This window comes from Anabas testudineus, chromosome 16 (assembly GCF_900324465.2).
Source record: "Anabas testudineus chromosome 16, fAnaTes1.2, whole genome shotgun sequence".
Classification (NCBI taxonomy): domain Eukaryota; kingdom Metazoa; phylum Chordata; class Actinopteri; order Anabantiformes; family Anabantidae; genus Anabas; species Anabas testudineus.
In genome coordinates this window covers 2,831,571-2,852,286 of record NC_046625.1, presented here as the reverse complement: position 1 = coordinate 2,852,286, position 20,716 = coordinate 2,831,571, and the positions used below count along the sequence as shown (strand labels likewise).

The following is a 20,716-nucleotide window of genomic DNA, read 5'->3' as shown; positions in this document are numbered from 1 at the left end:
GAAAGAAATTCATAAATGTGGTGGAGGGGTGGGGTGGGCAGCAATTGTGCACCAATGTAATCTTTGGTCAGCAGTTCTTCATGGCAGGTACAGTGATAGGAAAGAAATCCTCTTCTAAAATTTGATTAATTGCTGTCTCTCCGCCTCTCAATCTAAACATTGGTGGAAATGGAGGCCAGTTGACAGGACAGATACATCAGCCTCGAGAGCTGCAAGCCCCTTGGCAAGCAGAGGCATTTCTTAACCTGTAACAGGATATCCACATACAGCGAGGTGTGGAAAAGTGAGAACTGCATCGTCTTCATTTGGCCATAACAAGGGAGAGGGGGAGGAGGAGTGTAAGGAAGGGAGAGACAGGGAGGGGAGGGGAGTCAGCCAGCCAGGCAGGCAGGCAGCTCTCTAGGTTGGGCCGAGGCGTATCGATTGATTTCCCAATAGCCTCTGGTCCATGAGCGGCGAACCCTGGCCTGGTTGCTAGGTGACCACACCATCCAAGATGGAGAGCAGCAAGATGAAGGGTGACAGCAGCTCTGAGGGTCAGCGGGGCCACTGGTCATTCTGCAGCCCCTCTGGGACACTCCGGACATGCAGATAATGCAATGAAACTGGACCTCAGCTTGCTCTGAGAGACGGGTGAAGCAAATATATAGAAAGACAATATCACCACCATCTTTGGTGTGTTTGGCTCTTATCAATGCAAGTCTGCAAATTGCGATGTACATGTAAGTTTATGACACACATTACAGAAAAAATAAATGAACAGCCGTTGGTCAATTTTATCGGGATTATCTGAGGTTTCACATTGCGGCATTTTTTTTTCCAAAAGAATAGATTCCCTGAAAAATATTTATGACGCCCAAGTGATTTCAAAGGGCTATTGGCCATATATGAAAATATTGATTTGACAAACAAAGGGCTATTCAAATAGTCACTGTCCAAAACATATTGCCTGAATGTGAAAAAATAGCTCATCTGTCTTTTAACAGTCGCAGCAAAAACACACCTCTGTCCTCATTACAGAACCAAAGCAATTTACCGATACAGTAGGGAACATTTACTAAATCATGGAGGATGTCAAGAATTGTATTATCATGGTTCTGTTAAAGTAAATCTTCAGCATGGAGTCCTTTTGGTCTATACTGGAAAACTGGCAATTTTTGCATTCACATTTTGAAATAAAATGGGATGCCTGAAGAGCTTTACTCTTATTAACAAGACATCTGTGCATTTAACAAAAACACGTTAACCTAGCTTTATAGCTCTGGCTATATAACTATCTCTCTCTCTGATTACACATGTACAAGTGGAACATTTACAGCTTTTTATTAAAGTGTGACTCATGACAAGGCCCGACCTCATAAAACTATATTGTTATTTTTACAATTTTATGTTTGTCAGTCCGTGAAACCCTTCAGTCTTAAAGCAGAATGAATGTTTCGTCTCACGAAGCTTTCTTGATCTGAACAGTACAAAAGAATAATACTGTAAACATGAACTGGCCATAATCTATATCACATATTCCACAATGATACATGATACCGTAGCGCTTTTCTACATATCGATTGTTCCACTGTGCGAGTGAAAAATGATACGGAGGGCATGAGAGAAGGAGAAGCAGGAGGAGGTGGAGGAGGAGGAAAAGAAGAAGAAGGTAGGGGGTGGATATAAACTGGGAGACAAATGTAAAAGGATCTACACCACACTGTAAGCTCTGCACTGAGAGAGAAGTTACCAGAAGGCAAAAAAGCAGCACAGAGGGGGGTGGGATGTGTTTGTGTGTGTTGGGTTGAGGGTCATGGGGAGAAACCCATCCAGTCGGCCCTGAAAGGCCACCTTGCATTCTGGCTGTTGCCTGTGTTCTTCCTGTATGAAGGATTTCCCTTCATCCTGTGCCATGCCTCTCATGTCCTCCTCAGAAGGAGCCTGAGTGTTTTCATGTCTGTTGGAGTTCCATATCCCGAGGAGGGAGGACTTATGCGTCTCTGTGTGTGCGCTTGTGTATTTTCTTCCCTACTATCTATTAATAATATTGGGGAGAGCGAGAGACAGGGAGATAGAAGTGGATGTTTGCTTTGGTACAAGGCGAGATGTTTCTCTGTTTGCAGCCCTAAGCTGTGCGAGCATTCAGCGCTTAAATATTCCCTTCCCCTGTGACTCCAAACTATCTCTTGCCCTGAAGGCCTGCATGGACCTCCCTGGCCAAATATCCACATACCTTTAACAGCAATTGGCTACCGATATTTTCAAATGGGAGGATTTAGGTCCTGGATGGCTGACGAAAGAGTTAAAGAGAAGAAGTAAGGAAAGGGGAAAAGAGTAAACGTATAAAGTGAATCATATGGGAAATGGTCATTTATTACAGTAGAATGTTGTCTTTGACTCTCAAGACTTTACCATCAAAATAACTAAAAATCTTGACAACTTGGCTGGAGATCTTTAAATCCTTTGCCAAACTCTTGCTGTCATTTTTGATTCTGATCTCTGTTTTAGGAGGAAAACACATCTGACAGTTCAGTCTAGTTTCCTACAGCTGTTGACTATTTCCAGTCTCTCTTCTGACTCCATGATCTGCAGAAAGTTAACCATACGTATTAAATGTTAGGCTGCCAAACCCTGTGAAAAAGGGAGCCTGACTGACCAAGTGTTGGGCTTTGTTTGTTGGAAATAGAATTGATTTTAAAATCTTCTTTTTTATTTTAAGGCACTAAATAGTCCATTCTACATTGAAACCAAATGGTGCAAATGACAAAATCCGTAGTTTGTCAGGAGATCCGGTAGACATCTTCTCCAAATTCATCCCTGCAAGGTTTTTATTTCCTCTTCTGAGAGGCAGTAGCCATGTTTAGTATAGTTATAAGAGGTTCATGTCTGGTAAATTAAGTCTTTGTAGATTTTGTAACTGCTGTAGTGGCTAAGAACAAGGGAGAGGCCTCTGTGTTAATGTTAAGAGCGCCCACAGAGTTCAAGCTTTAAAGTCTTCTCAAGTCGTCTTAAAGGTCCTTTTAATTAATTAATTGATATAAGGAGCTGCATGACAAGATGCTACCAATGTGTGTGCTGTATGTGTTCCTTCTTCTCACACGGCTGATTTTTATTTTTGCATCTTTGCCTTCGAAATTGTGGAGAATAGTGCAGCACTTGACTAAATCACAACTAAGGGCCCTTACACCCTGCAGCCCTCCAGCTGTATATTTGTGTGTGTCACTTAGTGTGTGTGTGTGTGTGTTTAGCAGCAGAGAGCGAGGGGGAGGTGGATGGAGATGGTATCAATCGCCAAGCCAGGCCATTGAATGTATTGATTAGTTACCTTTCTTATTAACATGCTGATTAAAGAGAGAAGGGAGAGAGAGAGAGAGAGACGGAGTGAAAGAGAGGCAGACAAGGCTGCACACACACACACTCCTCACCTCGACTCAGACGGAGAGGAAGCAGCAGCTGTGGCCGAGAAAGAGAAATGGATGCAGAGTGGATTTAACAGCCGAACAGCGAAGGAAAATCGGGGAATAATTGGGAAGAGGAGGAGAAACGGAAACGAGCAGCGGCTGCAAGAGAAGAGGAGGAGGATGAGGAAGAGGAGGAGAAGGGGTGGGGGGTGGGGGGTGCAAAGGGTGGGTGGTGGTGGGGGGCAACCTGACTGGAAAACCAAGGAAGGAAAAAGAGAGAAACCCTGCTGCCTTTGATCCCCCACCGAGTTACACTGGCTGACTGGCTGAAGACTGACACACACTTTTCAGCTGTGAGACACACACCTGCACACACACACACACACACACCTGCACACACACACACACACACACACACCTGCACACACACACATACACACCTGCACACACACACACACACACACACTATGAGGCTGACAGGCCAAGGCAAAGGCATGCATTACTGCAGCAGAAAATAGCTCAGCGTGTGTGTGTGTGTGTGTGTGTGATCAATATGTTGATGCTTTTTAAATGATATTGTTGTCAGCACGTCACCACGTGAAGTAGTGTGCGCTGAGTTTTCCGGGAAAGACGCAGTTTATTCCGAGATGGACCGGAAGATGTGGAGGGCAAGATGGAGGAGAAGCAAGGAAGGAGGGTGGGGTGGTGGTGGTGGTGGTGGTGGTGGCGGGGGGGGGACAAGCAGAGGATGCAGGACGATGCAGACTTGTTTGTTTGTTTGTTTGTGTGGGTGTGTCGGCATGTTTGGTTTCCATGAAAGAGAAGGAGGTTGGGGGGGGGGCAGAGAATTTCACCAGGCGGCCAAATCTCAGCAGAAACTGACATTTACATGGTCGTGTTGGTGAAAGCAGCTGCAGGCAGCTTGTAGGTGACTGTTGATGTACAGTAACTCCTGCTGTGATCTATGTGATGCATGTGTTTTTAATGTGTTTCTTTAATTTGCTGAAGGGATGTCTCACTCTGCTCATATTTTCTAATCTTAAATTAGAAACCAAAGTAAACAACAAACTAAAACCTTCTTTAATTGTTATTAATCTGAACACATGTTAATTTGTGGAGGGTTTGTAGTTTGAAGTCTCTGAGAGCATCAGCTACATTTCTATATTACAAATATAGAAACCTGTTAGGCCTTATTTATATTTGTGGATCTCATGTGGCTGCTTGTTGTTCCTTACACCACATGATCTGAACATTTCTTTTAACCAATAATACAAATACTTTCAGTCACTAGGTTCAATAAATTAAGATATATATTAAAGATCAAATCAAAAGGATGACTGAAACAAAACAACGTAAATATGAGCCGAGGAAAACGTTGGATAAATAAATAGGAAAGATAAAGAAAATGTTCCAGTGAGGTAGTGACAGGGGGAGTTTTGTTTTTTATTTAAATCTATTTAAAACATTTAAGTGCAGGACTTCAGTTGCCTCCTGTTGGCTGTGAGTAATGATGGAGATCACCAATTGTTTAACTTTAAAAACTTATAATGAGCTCTGACTCAGTGAAAAAAGAAGAAGAAAACTAAATAACAGGAGAAAAGAAAAGAAATAAACTCAAACAAGTTGCTACTTATCGACCTTTGCACCCCCTTGAGCTCCATTTTGCATAAATTAAACACTTCTCCCATCCTCCCCGCGCGGTCCGGGCCACCAGATAATTTCATTTGCATAAAGAATGCGGAGCCAATTACAGAGGGAGATATTTACATTTTATATGAAAAATAGTTGTAGGGCAAATGGGAGGCTGCTTAAAATGCATGGATCGATACAGGCTGGTGCGCGCTCATGTTAGACGCGCGCACACAACAACACACATAATATTGCTTCAATTTCTAAATGAAAAATTAATGCTTTTATTTTTTTATTAAAAGACAATATACCTGCAGAAATATTTAAACTATTTGATTTAATTTATTCTAAATTAAATTATATTAGAAAACTAAAAATAAAAAAAAAAAAACACTAACTATGGAAAAATATCCAGCTCTCATATAATGTTTAATTTTTGCAGGTGAAACTAGTTTTTGTAGTTTTTTCCTCCACTTCTTGCTGCTGTAGTATTTTATTGGCTCATCTGCACAGGAGGCGAATCCAGTGAATTAAACGAGTGCATTTGCATTAATCCAGATATGATCGATAATAACATTATTCACGCTGTGAAGTCGAGTTCCACATCATGAAGTACACGATCATTACTGCAACTAAACCTGCAAATAATCCTGCAAAATAATGTGATTATCATTCATTCACTGGCTCAAAGTTTCCAGCAGCAGCTACAGTATTTTACATGTTCGATTTGACTGAGTGTGGACTGAGGTGCAGTTTAAGTGCATTTGATTTCATCAATTAGTGTTTTCTGTTTCTGGTTTTGAATCGTGGTGTAGTGTCAACACTTCCATGCACACTGTGGAAATGATTGTTCACCGTTTGTGGAATTGTTCAGATTTTATTATATAAAATGTGGTTTATCTTCATTTATTTTATTTTCATATATAATTGAAAGGAAAAATCCCCTTTAGGAGTCAGCTGTGTATTTATATGCAGGTAGAGTGTGTTTGTGTGTGTCTGTGCAGGAGGCCACACGCTGTTAATGCAGATGAACTGTAAAGGCCTGCACGGTCACACGTTTACCTGCAGCTGTAGCCGGTGCACTTTTAGAAACAGCATCTTTAAAAGCTGTGGCTGATGAAACTGAGCCAGTGTCAGATCAGTTTAAATCATTTAAATCATTTGTTTATTGCACCACATCATATAAATCTCACCACACTGATGACTGCAGCCTCACAGCTGTGTTCATCACTGCAGCAGCTTCATATTTGCTACTGAGACAAGAATCAAAGAGTGAGTCAATAAAAGCTGATGGTTTTACATTCATGTTAAATTCTGCTGTAACTATTGTTAATATCAGTCTGTTCCCTTCTTTTTCCTTCAGACCGGTCAAATTAATTCAGTTATCGATTATTCACATTGTGATGTGTGCAGCGCCAGGACTCGTGCTAATCATTGATTTTATCGACTGGTTAGAGATGGAGAAAAAGAAAAAGGGAGTTGACAACAACTCAACGGAGAAACAGACTGTGTCACTGTGGGATGAAGCTTCTAGTTTAATATTTAAATATGAATGAGCTGCTTCCGGTTGACAAACGCATTCATTCATTAGAATTTGTTTTATGTCATAAAACACATTTTAATTTTTTTTATCCTCAGTGTTTACTGCAATAAAAAAAAAAGAAAAGAGAAAGTATTATTTATTCTACAAATACACCTCCAGGAGCAGGAAGCTGACGACGAGAGAAATGAAAAATGTAAAATTTATAACAGTAAAATGTGAATTTTAATGCAAATTCACTTTTAGCATGGTTGTAAAAACAAGAATAAAACTAATTACAGTTCTCCTGGTGCTGAAAATATAAAAGTTTAAAAGTCTGATTTTATTTATAGAGCTGGATTTTTTCTCAGTTGGACAAATAAAGTTTTGGAAATATTCACTGTGAAGTTTTTATTTTCTGCTTTTATTAATATTTAACCATAAATGTTTCCACAGATTCTCGACACGTTGTATTTACGCATTAAATAAATAAGAGTGGTTTCAGCTCATGTTTGTTTTTCGTTGGTTGAAAAAGTTGTTGTAGCTGTTTTTTTCTTTTTATTCTGGGAGTTTGAGGAAATAATATTTTTTAATTTTATCTCAGTTTTTCCTCTTTTACTGACCGAGAGAGGAAATCCTGAAGAAAATGATCCGTCTGATTGTTGGGTTTCACAGTTCTAACTTCAGTGGTCAAAATAATAATAATAATAATAAAAACCTGAAATGATTTAACTGTTTGAAGACAGATTCAGAAAGTTGCACAAATGTATTTTGTGTCAGACCCTCAGAATTTAGTTTTTATGTTATAACAACAGGTCGTGTTCCGGATAAATGCCGGAGTGACTAAAGAGTTACTAGAATGAATAAAAATACATTAATGTTGGAGCCATAATTCATTCTTTTTTATTTCTTTATTATTATTATCTGTATTTTTTTCACCAACATTTCTGTCTCAGATTTTAAGAGTGTGTATTTGCTTATTGACGTTCATGATCTTTTCAAAATAAGAGTTGAAAATACTGAATGCCCAAACGTACTGTATTTATATTTGTATATATTATATATATATATATATTTATTATGTGTGTGTATTAATATGATAATAAATAACTTGGAACATTGATTTGTGTTTTGTGTGTTTGTGTGTGTGGTTACTACTGTACTGTTTCTCTCTCAAACACACACACGTTGTAAAAAAAACAGCCAAAGTGAGTATGTTTAGTTTCAGATGTCATTACTGTGTGTGTGTGTGTGTGTGTGTGTGTGTGTGTGTGTGTGCGTGTGTGTGATTAAATAATGCATGGGAATGTCCAAGTGAAAACAAAACGACCCATTCGGAGTCAGAATCTAAAACCTGCACCAGTAACAACGACACCATCGTCCTCAAAGTCTCATTACACACACACACACACACACACACACACACACACACACACACACACACACACACACACACACACTAGAAATATTAAAAACCAACAGGCCTGAACTGATGATGTAGGAAACTGAAGGAAGCAGCTTTTAATTTTTCATATTAGATTCTTCTTCTCTGATAGAAGCTGAATAAAAACCATCATTTGTTATTATTATTATTATTATTATTTTTTTTTTTTTTGCAGCTGCAAACAATGAGTCAATATCTCATTCGACACCACAACCCGGCGCCGACTCTCCATCCATTATCATTTAGCAGTAAGTGATCACGTTTACTCGGTGATTAAACTGCAGATTTGGGGGCTGAGTGTAAAATACAGGATGAATAATGTCGCCCTGCATGTTTTCCTACTGTCGTGGTGCTGTTGAGGATGTGTTCAGGCCTTCAGGTCGACATGCATGCACAACACGTCCACGGCTGCAGAAAACCCACTCTTCTGTTCATGTTTTTGCTCCTAATAAAATGTGAATTTATGAATTTTGACACTGTTCCGTCGCAGAATGAAAACCGACTCCTCTTCCTCGCTTCACGCTGCAGCACCTGAGGAGGAGCCTTTTCTCTGCTTCTGGTTCAGTTTGTTCTCCAGCGCTCGTATGGTCATTTAAAGGTCACAACAATGTCCTCTGACCCCTAACCTCCATGCAATTGGCTTGTTGTAATATTGGTGATGCAGGATTTGATGCAGCCGTACACGTCCCTCAGGATGAGAGCATCAGCTAAATGGTTCAAATCTAAACACGCTCGATATTGGCTTTAGATTAAAAGCTTATTACACAGCCACCGTATCTGAAGCCATTTTGGATAAGAGCTGGAGCTAAATGGCCAAAATGTGAGTGTCCCTGTTGGTAATGGAGGGTTTGAAGCTCGTGGTGCTCTCACTGTAACTCCCTCTGAGAGCATCAGCTAAATGGTTGAAATGTAAATGTTTTGGCTGTAATGTTGCTGATCCTGCTGCTGCTGCCCCCCCCCGTGAGGAAAGTGGCTCTGGATGGGAGCATCAGCTAAATGCTGAAAATGAAAATGGCCTCACTGCTGCTGCCTGGCTTGGATTCCTGAATTCATCACGTCATGTGGATAGATTTGTCATCAGAACTCTTACAGGAACATGGTAGTGGCTCTGAGAGATGTCGAGTCTTGCAGCTCGGGTGTCAGTCTGCCTTCTCGGGTTTTCCAGCCACAGAAGGTGAACTTTCACCCCGACCTCGTAGAAGACCCCTTATTTTCCCTCTGTAGCCGTTGACCATTTTTACCTCCAGCTACTCTCCATCCACACACGCATCCGTGCTGGCTGCGCGCAGGCGGATCGATAGGGCAGCATCTGCTCCGGGAAGCCGGCGGTCCCACACCGCGCACCGCTCCGCTCTTTCCAAACGCCAGAACTGCTCATCTCTGAAAATTAAACTGACAGACAGATATGATTAGTATGCGCTCTGCCTCTCTGCTTCTGTCTGTCTCCGTGTTTCTCTCTGCGGCCGGCGCGCACACAAACGCGCACGCCCGGGCCTGCCCATGCAGACCAGATGTATATTTATGTATCTTATACACACACACACACACACACACACACAGGCGCCTGCTCACATAAATGAACACTAATGTCGCGTGGACGCGCGCATACACAAGCATGCGCGCACTCCAGCAAAAGCACAGGCCTGCACGCACACGCGCGCGCTCATCACGCATTCGACACGAATTCAAGGCAACAAATCAAGTTTACACGAAATTACATTCAGTGAGTGCACGAGCTCACGCGCACGCGCTCCCGGCAGGCCGGGCCTGCGCGTGTCTGCTCGACGCTGCAGCAGCAGGTCGAGGGTCTTCGAGAAAAAGGGTCGCGAGGGACTTTTCAGACTGAAGTGTTGTGGGTGTGAGTGAACGGAGCCGCGTGCTGAGTGCTGATTAAGGGCTGGGCTGAGCACGAGCGCCACTTGACAGCTTCTTATTCCTGAAAGGTGGGATTTACATCACGAGCCCGGAGAGTGAAGACCTGGGCTCCAGAATTCACCTGATGTGGCCTGGTGAGGAGATGGCGCACAGCACCGTGTGGAGAGCTGGGTTTCATCTGCGCTCAATAAGTTAGTGAAGCGACTCACACCAGTGAATATTCACGGTTAAATCTCAGGACATTGTTCAACAGCCTGTGCTGCTGCTAGAATTAAGAAATGGAGGTGGGAGTTTTAGTAACATTAAAAACAAAAAGATAAAAAATAAAAACAGGAACATCCGTGCGTAATGACAGTGTCCATATTACAGGTGCTGTTTTCATGGTGACAACAGCAGCGAAGACATCACTTGTTACATAAAAGCGAAATAAACCACATTAGCTGCATGAAAATCCATTGATCACATCCAATAAACAGCCGAGCGCAGCAGAATGACCAGGATGTGTGCACATAATTCATAAGTTGTGCATGCAATCAGCAGAAGAAAGCCTAACCTGTGGGGTTATGAGAAAGGGAGCATCTCCACCTCCACTCCTCCCCCGCCCTGTCATCCCTCCCTCCTCCCCCCGGAGAGAAAGGGTTAATTGGAGTAGGAATTTCATCGCACATCTGTCAGATTTTTAAGGCCGTGACGCACTGAAAGCAGAGAGTCAATGTGAGCAAGGGGGAGGAGGAGGAGAAGGAGAAAGAGTTGGTGGTGAGATCGATGAAGTGGCAGGCAGAGGGAAGAGGAGGAGGAAAATCTCACGAGATAATGAAAGAAAAAGGGGAGAGCTGCTAGTGTTGAGCAAAAAACCAGGCTAGACCCGGAGATTTTTGGAGTGGGAAAACAAAGACTGGAAAAAGGGGAACGAAGAGAGCGAGCGAGCTTCGTTTGACACCGCAGATGGTTTTTGCGCTCTGGTTTTGGTGAATGTAGCACCCCGGGGCGCAGCGGACCAATTGTGTGAATCTGCAGGGCTGTTCGGCGACACAATCGGAGAGATGCACAGGACAGACAACAGCCGTGGACGCGCTCTGAGAAGTGGATAATAAAGGTAGGATGTTTCACCTTGTCGAAGCGACACATGTTGGAGATTTAGTGTGAATCACCGTCATGTTTGATACTTAACGCGTCGTTCAGTCCTTAACATGTGGAAATATGCAAACGGTCCAATTATGTTCAACGCTTTGTGAACATGCGCGTTACTTCTTTAATCAGAACCTGAGATGAGACAGAAAAATGTGTTTTTGAAATGATTTGGTTAAAGTGACTGAAACATTGATGTCGGTGTTTTTTTTTTTCCTGTTTCCGCGACACGACACGCTGTCGTTGTTGGAGATGAACGAGTGGAAATTAGAGTTTAAAACCGGAGAAACAAACGTTATTCGGTTGTTTTCCTCGTCTGTAAAGGTGAAAGTTTAAATACAGCGGACTGACCCGTGTTGTCTCACGCAGGCACAACAGTGAGGCTCCTGCCGAGGACCACAGCTGAGCACCAAAGAGAGGAGAGCAGAGTGTTGATGCACAAGTGCGAATTAAAGCGCTATTAAAACTCCTGGTGCTGTTACAACTCATTTTCCTGGAGTTTGAGGGAGTTTGAAGACACTACTTAACGTTATCAGATAATTAATTAGACACCCCATAAGCCCGGAAATCAATTAATTCACAAATCAATAAATCCATAGTCTGGTGTAACGAGAGAGCTTCCAGACTGTGAGCCTGGCTGCTGAGCAACAATAACAAGAGAAGAGCAGCAACACACCAAGTACTCATTTATTTGTTGAAATAGAAGATGGATGGGAGTCTAGGGGAGATGTCCCTCCACAGCCACGCTGATCTGGCCCACAGCCAGGACGGCAGGGCAATGCTGCACTCCCGGGATCTTTCAGCCGCTTTCCCCAGGCCTTCCCTCGGGGGCCCCTCTGTGTCTCTGGAGCCCGAGCCCCGTCCACCGGGCTTCGACCACTCCATGTCAGCACTGGGCTACAGCGGCGACTCCCCGTCCAGCTCTGGCAGCACCTACACCACCCTGACCCCCCTACAGCCCTTTGACGACAAGTTCCACCACCATCACCACCACCCTTGCCTGCCTGTCAGCAACGTTATCGGCAGCTTCACTCTCATGCGTGAAGACCGAGGCCTCAGCACCAACTTTTACAACCCCTACAGCAAGGACCTGGCCATGTCCCAGAGCCTGTCGCCCCACTCCACAGGTTCAGGTCTGGGTTCCTCCATGCACGGCTATGGCAGCATTGGCAACAGCACCAATGGCAATGGCGGCCAGATGCTTCACGGTGGCTACGATGTCCACGGGGGGAGCCTTTTCTGCCGGACGTCAGATTTTGGCCGTGAGATGTCGCCACCGGGCCTTGGAGGAGGTGACATGTCAGTGGGACATCAGTTGAATAAAATGGAGGCCCACCAGCACGCCCCAGGCCACCACCCTCACATCTACAGCCAGCACTACCAACCTCACCACCACCCGAGCCAGCAGACCTCCAAGATAAGTGAGCACCTGCACTCCTCATCATCTGCCTCGTCCTCACCTGGCGAGGGCATGCTGCCAGGCTCGCAAGGCAGCGGAGGCAGTGCTGGGGAGGAGATCAACACCAGGGATGTGGCCCAGAGGATCATCACAGAACTGAAGAGATACAGCATTCCCCAGGCCATCTTCGCCGAGAGGGTTCTGTGTAGGTCACAGGGCACGTTGTCTGACCTCCTAAGGAACCCCAAGCCCTGGGGCAAGCTCAAGTCTGGCCGCGAGACCTTTAAGAGGATGTCCCGCTGGCTCCAGGAGCCTGAGTTTCAAAGAATGGCCTCACTGCGGCTGGAGGGTAAGATCTGGCTTTGCTCTTTATCTGTCTCACACACTCACATATGTATGTACACACTCACGCTCACACAGAAACCACAACAACAAACAGACACACTCTCTCCCCTTGTTTTCCCCAAACACCTTCCTTCTCCATGTCTTCTTAAAAAATTCTCCTCTCCAGCACTCAGTATGCAGCTCAGGTTGAAACATGAGGAAAAGCACTAGCATCATAGCGATGTTTCCCTTCTTCACGGCACTGTGAACGTACCACTGCTTTGTCCATTGTCTTAACAGCCCAGGTAATAAGAACTTGAGCACATTGAGGACAGTTTGTGCAAGACGGGGCCATATGTGCCGTTCCTTTGTTTACTTTGCTCCCCAACAGCTCCTATTGATTTGTACAGTAGCTACAATAAAAAAGCCACAGACATTTGCCCTCCTCTTAAATGAACCATGAAGATCAGCGTGAGCAGCGGTTGGCAATTTAATCGCTTTTGAGTCCACAAAATAATTTGTGCAGATATGCCATTCTGGAGCGATTGATTAATTCGAGCAGTGATTTATATCTGCTCAGTGTGCGGCTGAAGTTGAGTTGGCAAGGTAGCTGATGCAAATTAGACTTGAGCTGTTGCCAGACATCTTTTATCAGCGTCGTCACTGAGGCAATTACTCTGAGGCTAAATACAGATGTTCTGCTCTGAGGCAGCACCTTGTAGGTTTGTGAGATTCCTTATGTCCAAGAAAAAATATGTTATAGCTTAAATGGAGACGTGTGTGGTTTGTAGGGCTGAAAAATTAAATGACAACAATTTTAATTATCAGTTCATAAATAAAGTAAATAAGCTAAATATCAGCTGGTTCCACCTTCTCCAAATGTGAGAATCTGCTCTCTTTGTTTTATATTATTGAAAATTCAACAAATTTGTTGTCACTCAGTCACAAAAAACATCAGATTTCTTCATTTTTACTATTTTCTGATCTAAAATTAGCTAAAAAATGATAAAAAAAAAGTAGTTTAAAAAAATCATTGGATGCAAGCTGAGTCGTATTTATTCAGATTTCATGGGGTAAAGATTTTTTTTTTTTTGAAAGGCACATTGTAATCTGCTGCTTGACATTTAATATTCTTCGGGGATGTGGATTGAAGACATGACAGCACGCTGTACAGTGCCGTGTTACAGTGTTGTCCCTCCACAGGGACCGAGGGCCCATCTGATACACGGAGCACAGAAAGATGTCCAAGTGAACACAGTAATATGAGATGAGCATAGGCGCGTGTTTGAGTGTGTGTGTGTGTGTGTGTGTGTGCGCTTTTACAAGTAGCCTGCTCACTGCGGGGGTCTGTGAGTGGTACATGTGTGTGAGCCTGCCCAGTTGATCACTGCTTTTCGCTCTCTGTCAGCAGCTCGACTGATTAAGCCCAACAACACAATAGGGTTCATAGGTAATGATTGTGCACTCTTGCAATCCCTTCACAATTATTGATCTTTGATTGTTCGGCTTTGAGAGCACATGTGTACATCCTCCATTCAGCAAATGTTTACAACAATCACACCGAAACCTCTTATCTAACGACGAGTTATCTGTGGGTTTGTTCTGCAATTCGACAGAAATGTTTGATGAATCTTATCCTGCAACGTGTGAACGCTTTGTATGCAAAACACTTCTTCCCGTCCCACCAACACTTCATCGTCCTCATGATTAAACAGCTCTTTGTTTCTTTGAGCAGATTTTTTTTTTTTAAATCGCCAATCATTCTTTTTTTATGTGCAGCATCTTAGCTTCTTCATCTTTACAAAAACAAACATTATTTTAACGAGTCAGTACTCCGAGTCTGAGTAGCCGATCAATCAGACTCATAAAAAATTAAAGTCCCTGCACAGAGAAGTGTGCTAATGTTTGACAATGCACCTCTCTCTGCTCCCACACACTCTGAAATTGCATATTTAGTTCTTGGCAAAGCCACAATTTGGACAGCTCGGCACTTTTCTACATAACCTACTTTCCGAAGGGGGTTGTTGTTTTCCCCCCCCGGCCAACCCCCTTTTGTTTAATTACAAGCCTCTATTGATTTCCATGGGAAAGAGCAGCACGCCTTGCCCACACACACCTCGGCTGCATCGGCGAATCGAGACTGGAATTAGAATGCACGGTGCCCTGTGCTCCCAGTCTGAAGATAGCTCAAGTGCTCTCTGCTTCACGCCTCAAGTTTTAAGATGATCCTCCTTAATGCAGCACTCGCTTAAATACATAGAAGGCCCTTCAGTGTCAGCCAGTTCTACTGTGTTATTTCCATTACTGTCTTCTATACTTGCAGGGCTGCAGAGGCTGGACACTCAGTAATTAGGGAGTGTAGCTCCTGCCATTTTGTCTTTTCAAATAATTGTCTTTCTGAGACATTTTGCTAAGCATGGAGGAGGTGATCCCTGGGATTTATCCGCAGTATCTTGTGTATGTCTGTGTGTATGTGTGTACGTGTGCTCTATGGATTACTGTGCTGTATATGAGATGCATCTACAGCCCAACCTCAGGCTGTGGAGGAGGCAATCAGGATTTAGTCAGAGACGCAGGCAGGATAAAGACCACACAGTCCTGCCCTGACACTTAAAGTCGAGGAGGGGATCAGAGACTATAACTTTAAAGATGATGGCCGAAGCCCTTGACTAAAGGTCTAAATGAATAAGAAAGGTCAATGCGGTTTACGTGTCGACTCCGGTGCCTGCACCACCCCCACAGTAATGAAAGCCACAAAGGCTCGTCCACCTCTCGCTGCGTACAGTTCACATTTGGCTAGGGCGGCTCAAAGGTCAAAGCTGACTCCATTTGCATATCAGGACACGTAAACAGGTCGACGTGGCCTTAGCTGCACGAAAACCAACAATCAGGGTTGTTGTTTTTGTTGTTGTTGTTTTATCTGCCTCTTGCAGCGCCCCCCACTCCAGCGCTGAAGGGGTTAACCAGCCTCTGTGGGTCGAGGAGTCTGAGCTGCACAGATTTAATCAATAATTTCTATCAGCCCCTGGCCCAAGAAATCAGCAGGGGGTGGGCTGGGGTTGGAGGGGGTGTGGGGGGGTGGGAGGGGAGAGGACAGGGAGGGAGGGGGGATCTGGCTGGGAGGGGGGGTGTAGGTTGAGACGCCGGGGGGTAGGGAAAGGGCTTTCGATCACGTTTCAGCAACACGAGACAGGGGCATACATCATGATTAGAGGCTGTTCCCACGATCATAAGAAGCCTATAGGGGAATATTTATGTCTTGAGGAGTAGCCCCAACGTAGGGGATTTATAGCATGGTAATTGTGAGCCTTTTACACATGATTACAGCATAAGGAAGCATTTACTTAATGGCTGGCGTTATGGTCGTGAGTAAGGGAGAGAGCTAAGGATGGGAAGGAGGCGAGGAGGAGGAGAGCGGCAGGACACCCCGACTCCTCCAACAAGCCATAAATCCACACTACAAGCAAGCTAGCCAGCACTATCATGTCATTCCTTTCATTACTACATGAGCTGAGAGTGCACCGCTGTATATACCTTCTATAGCTGCAGCCCACCTCCCAACCCCCAACCCAGAAATATTGATGGCGGGGATGGTGTAATGTCTGCAAAAAAAAAAAAAAAAAAGTAGTATTTGGAGAAAAAAATAATTTCACTTGTACTGATATTGACACGGCGCTGACATCTCGGCCTGTTCTGCTTTTAATGAGACGTGGTTCGATAACTCTCAGAAATGCAAATGAGCTCTAGATGCCTAAAAGCTAACAGGGCCCTGTAATCTCAAGTTGACAAGAGAGCATCCGAGTCCAAACATTTCCTTCAGATAATGATTTTAGAGGAAACATATGCAGAGAATTCAAAGCCAGATATATTCACGTCCAGTTGAGTACTTATGTCTCAGAAACTCAGATGTCAGACCAATCAAAGCTTGGTGGTGCTGGCTCTCAGTCCGGGCTCTGATATAGCTTTTGTGATGCCACTTGTGTGGAAAAGACAGCAGTAAGGTCACACTTATTTCACAAGCTCTCTGCTAATGAGAGATATGTGCTGCTCTGAGTTTGAGGAGTGAAGCGCCGGTCATACAGCGAACATCAGCAGCAGCCCTCACTGTGTTAGATGCTTCTCAATGGAAAATATTAGTCAGTCAATTGAACGTGTCGGTGCTGTTTTGAGAGGAAAAGCCAGCGTCTATGGTTTATGTAATTCATGCTTGTAGCATGTGTGTGTTATAGTGCGTTAAGGGATAAAATTGAGGATTTCGAGGTTGTAGCCAGCTGATATCTCGATCTAATCAAGTCATTTTTGACCATAATAGAGTTCCATAAGCCTTGTTTTCTTAAAACAAGTGAAGAGATGCGACAGTGCAGCAGGACACTTTGAACCAGTCCTCACTAGAAATGAGTTTGTTTTGCCCTTGTTCTTGATTCTAGTGCTGTGATCTGCCTCTTGTGACATGATTTTAATTAGAAACAGGTTGAAATTTTACTGTTTCAGCAAATAGTTTAGCTCATTAACAGAACATTTTAAATTAGTAACTGTTTAAAGGTTGTTCATTGAATCATTGTTTCCCTAAATGTTATTCTTCTGGAAGCAGTATTTTAAATCTCAAACCCTATTCTTTACATTAAATAAAATGCCTGCACTGTCAAACTAATACGAACAACAGACACTTTTGTTTCCAGGACAGTACTTTACTAATAAAAACCCACTATCAGCACCAATCCACTGGCCTCCATTAGAACGTGCGTGCGTGTGTGTTTGTGTGCATGTCCGTGTCCTGTGGTGTGCGCAGACACCAGTGCTTACCCTTAGAAATGCATTTGATACCATCAGCAAAACAGTCGCTCAACTGCACAGTGCTGATTGAAACCTTTTAAAAGTGTGCATTTAGGTAATTGCACGACTCCCCCAAATATGTTTTAGTCCACTTAAGGCTTCTAAACACCCTGGGCAATGCAGACTCTGCTTGTTTCACTCACCCCTGACGTAACCCACCTTTAATAGAAAATAAATTAGTTCCCCCTAAAGTGATTATTACTCACTCACTGCCGCCACATGTAAATGACTTTTATGAGAAACTAATGATGTTGAAGTGTCCACTAAGGGAAAGGGAAAAGAGAAAGTGGAGGGAGATGGACAGAGGAGGAGAGAGAGCGAGAGAGGGTGGAGGGAGGGGCTGGGAAGTTGGCTCGGTACACAAAGGCAGAGGTTGGTGTTGTGTTTCCTGTAAATACAGAATTACAGCGTGTTAGAGGTGAAAGGTTCAGCGATGGATATGCAGAGGAACATGCAGCCTGAATTCAAAATGCTCGTCTGATTCTCAAAATGGATCTGAGCTCAACCCACACACACCAGGCTATTTTTCTTCCTCACTGAGCAAAACTGGCTTTTTTTATTTTTTTTATTTTTGCAGTTATTTTAATTTCAGACTTTTCATGAGGAAATATTGATTATATAATTGGGCGGGCTGCCGGTGGTACAGTGGTGTTTAACCCAGACCCTGAGTTTGTAGTTTGTGGTTGGTGTAAGCAAGACTGACATTAAAAAAACAAATTACCAAAAGATCTCCTCATCACCCTGTCAATGCTTGAACAAGCACTGATGGAAAATTTGTGGAAAGTTAAAAGATGAATTCATTTTTAATTCACTTGAATTTATAAGAAATAATCAAATTTATGTTAGTATTTGACTTATCAGTTACTAATCTATTTCTTACATTTCTCTTGTTTTGGTCTTTATTTCATCTTAAATGTATTTTGCAGCTTAAAATGAAAACCATACATGTAGGAATAAAAAAACAGTACTAATATGAATGGAGACTGTAATATTTGGATTTCACCTCCTATTCACTGCAATCACACTGTAGAAAATCCTAGTTAAGTTAGGATGAAAATCTATTTTACTGTTTGGGTCTTTACTGTGTCGATGTATGTGTCCTTGTATTTTTTTATGTTATTTATGGAAACTATTGTAATTGTCAGCAAGAAAAGACAAAAGCTGCATGTAAAGATAAACTGCATAAAGAAAACCATTAAGGGAAATATGTTTTGGACGGTTTTATCCAAGCAGCCTCACAGCAGGTCACTGGCAATAAGATGGGTCAGGTTGAACATCTTGATTCCTTTACTGCAGAATGAAACAAGCTGCTGATTCATCTCTTTTACCTAATCAAAGTTGCTTAGCTAATCTGTTTTCTTTCAACAAATCCACTTTCTCTCACTTAATCCATTTGTCCTAGTTAGGCAGCCGGTCTGTTAGCTAACCTGCTTCCCCTTTCTTTTTTTAAATTTATCTTTCATCCATCTGCCTGCAGCCTGCAAGCGAAAGGAGCAGGAGCAGAACAAGCTGGAGCGCAACCAGGGCCCAAAGCGCACCAGGTTGGTGTTCACAGACCTGCAGCGGCGCACGCTCATGGCCATCTTCAGGGAGAACCACCGCCCGACCAAAGAGCTGCAGGTCACCATCTCCCAGCAGCTGGGCCTGGAGCTCTCTACTGTCAGCAACTTCTTCATGAACGCCCGCCGACGCAACCTCAACAAATGGTCAGATGAGGGCCGTCCCTCCTCCACGGGTTCCTCGGGCTCCAGTGTTTCCTCCTCCGCAGTGTCCTGCAGCACGGCGTGATGATGGACCGCCGGCGAGGTGCGGTGGGGAGGGCACCGAGGGAGCAAGGGGGCACATAGACTGGTCTAGGCAGAGATCAGTTGTAATAAATGTCCTCCTCATTATCAGAAGGAGTGACGGAGCCAGCTATTATAGATGATTTTATGAAGAAGAAGCATTTTCCCAAACCAAAGTTGATCGCTCCCTTGAAATGGAAGGGGGCGATACCCAGAGTGATATGATCGCAGGATGTGAGGTCCTGCTTGTATAGTCGAGGGTGCAACGATGAATTGACTCAAACAAGAGTCACGCCCTTACATAGACACCATCTCATTGCATTATTTTGATTATGTAGATTAGAGATAATGAGGGTATTACAAATCAGGAGGAAACATATTTTGGTGTACCTTCAAATCTATTGTCATCTCTCCAATGTGAAGAATCAAGAGGTGCCATTTGCTCACATGCGGAGAGCTCCATTGTGTAACTTCTTAATCAAAAGTGTTCACCATCCAAAGACGTTAATCCTCCCCCAGTGTTCTTACGGTCCTGTTTTTCCTCAAGAATCAAGGTGAAAGAGGAAGAGAAGGCATTTTTATCTTCTCGTTTTCGTCTGAAGAATCTAATTTCCCTTCTTAGCATGTGTTTCCATGGTGATGGTTCCCTGTACTGTATGGCGTTGTTCCAAGTTTGGAGCCTGGGATTATCAGCAGGGTTCTGTAGCATCCATGAGTCCCAGCCGTCAATCATTCACCGTTAGCAGGAGCTTGTCCTGTATTTTGTGAAGATCATCCCTCCTTGAATGAATCAGAGTTTTCAAGGAGGAATTGCAGTGCATCATGCGGTACGCCCGAACAGAATCAATAAACACAAGTAGGACGCAGAAACAGACTTGTTGGTGCAAACGTCTAGCTTTAAGACTCTCACCGAGCTTCCGAATGAAAGCTCCACAGCCATTTTTTGACTCAAAAAAATATTAAGCCAAAAAAGAGAAAAACACAAAGGTTTCATGGAGAAGATGTACGTCAAACACAATGTATAGAGACATTGTCACGTTTTCTCCACTCATTTCCAAACAACTGTACAACTGTTTGCTCCATTATGAGATCTTCTTTTTTTTGTTTTGTTTTTTTTACAGATGTCTAGAAAAATGGAGGAATGTGATTCTTTCAGCCCTTTTTGTACAGATTTCAAGCACATCGCTCTATTTATAGAAACACGTTGGAAGTGCGGGACAGTTTGTTTCAGTCCTGTTGTACAAGGTCATTTTTTTGGTCCACAAAGGAAAGGCTTTAACGTGCCTCCTTATAGCCAATAGTTAAATCAAACCAAGAACATTTCAAATGCAACTGCTGATCTGATCAACATATTTATTACTGCATTTGTGTATTTATTGTTTCCCGTTTTCTTTCCTA

The 20,716-nt window shown here is 43.3% G+C and overlaps 1 protein-coding gene across 1 annotated transcript; it reads left to right on the top strand.

Moving 5' to 3' along the window:
• Positions 1-11,684: 11,684 nt before the first annotated feature.
• Positions 11,685-19,322, top strand: onecutl (one cut domain, family member, like). Its single transcript, XM_026372183.1, has 2 exons — positions 11,685-12,726; positions 19,012-19,322. The coding sequence occupies exons 1-2, from the start codon at positions 11,685-11,687 to the stop codon at positions 19,320-19,322; spliced, it is 1,353 nt and encodes a 450-aa protein (XP_026227968.1).
• The last annotated feature ends 1,394 nt before the right edge of the window (positions 19,323-20,716 follow it).

What these genes read in the sequence shown, in the direction of transcription:
- onecutl (XM_026372183.1), top strand. Translation starts at nt 11,685, where the DNA reads ATGGATGGGAGTCTAGGGGAGATGTCCCTCCACAGCCACGCTGATCTG. An exon ending in GGCCTCACTGCGGCTGGAGG is followed by an intron (nt 12,727 to 19,011) that starts GTAAGATCTGGC and finishes ATCTGCCTGCAG; the next exon opens with CCTGCAAGCGAAAGGAGCAG.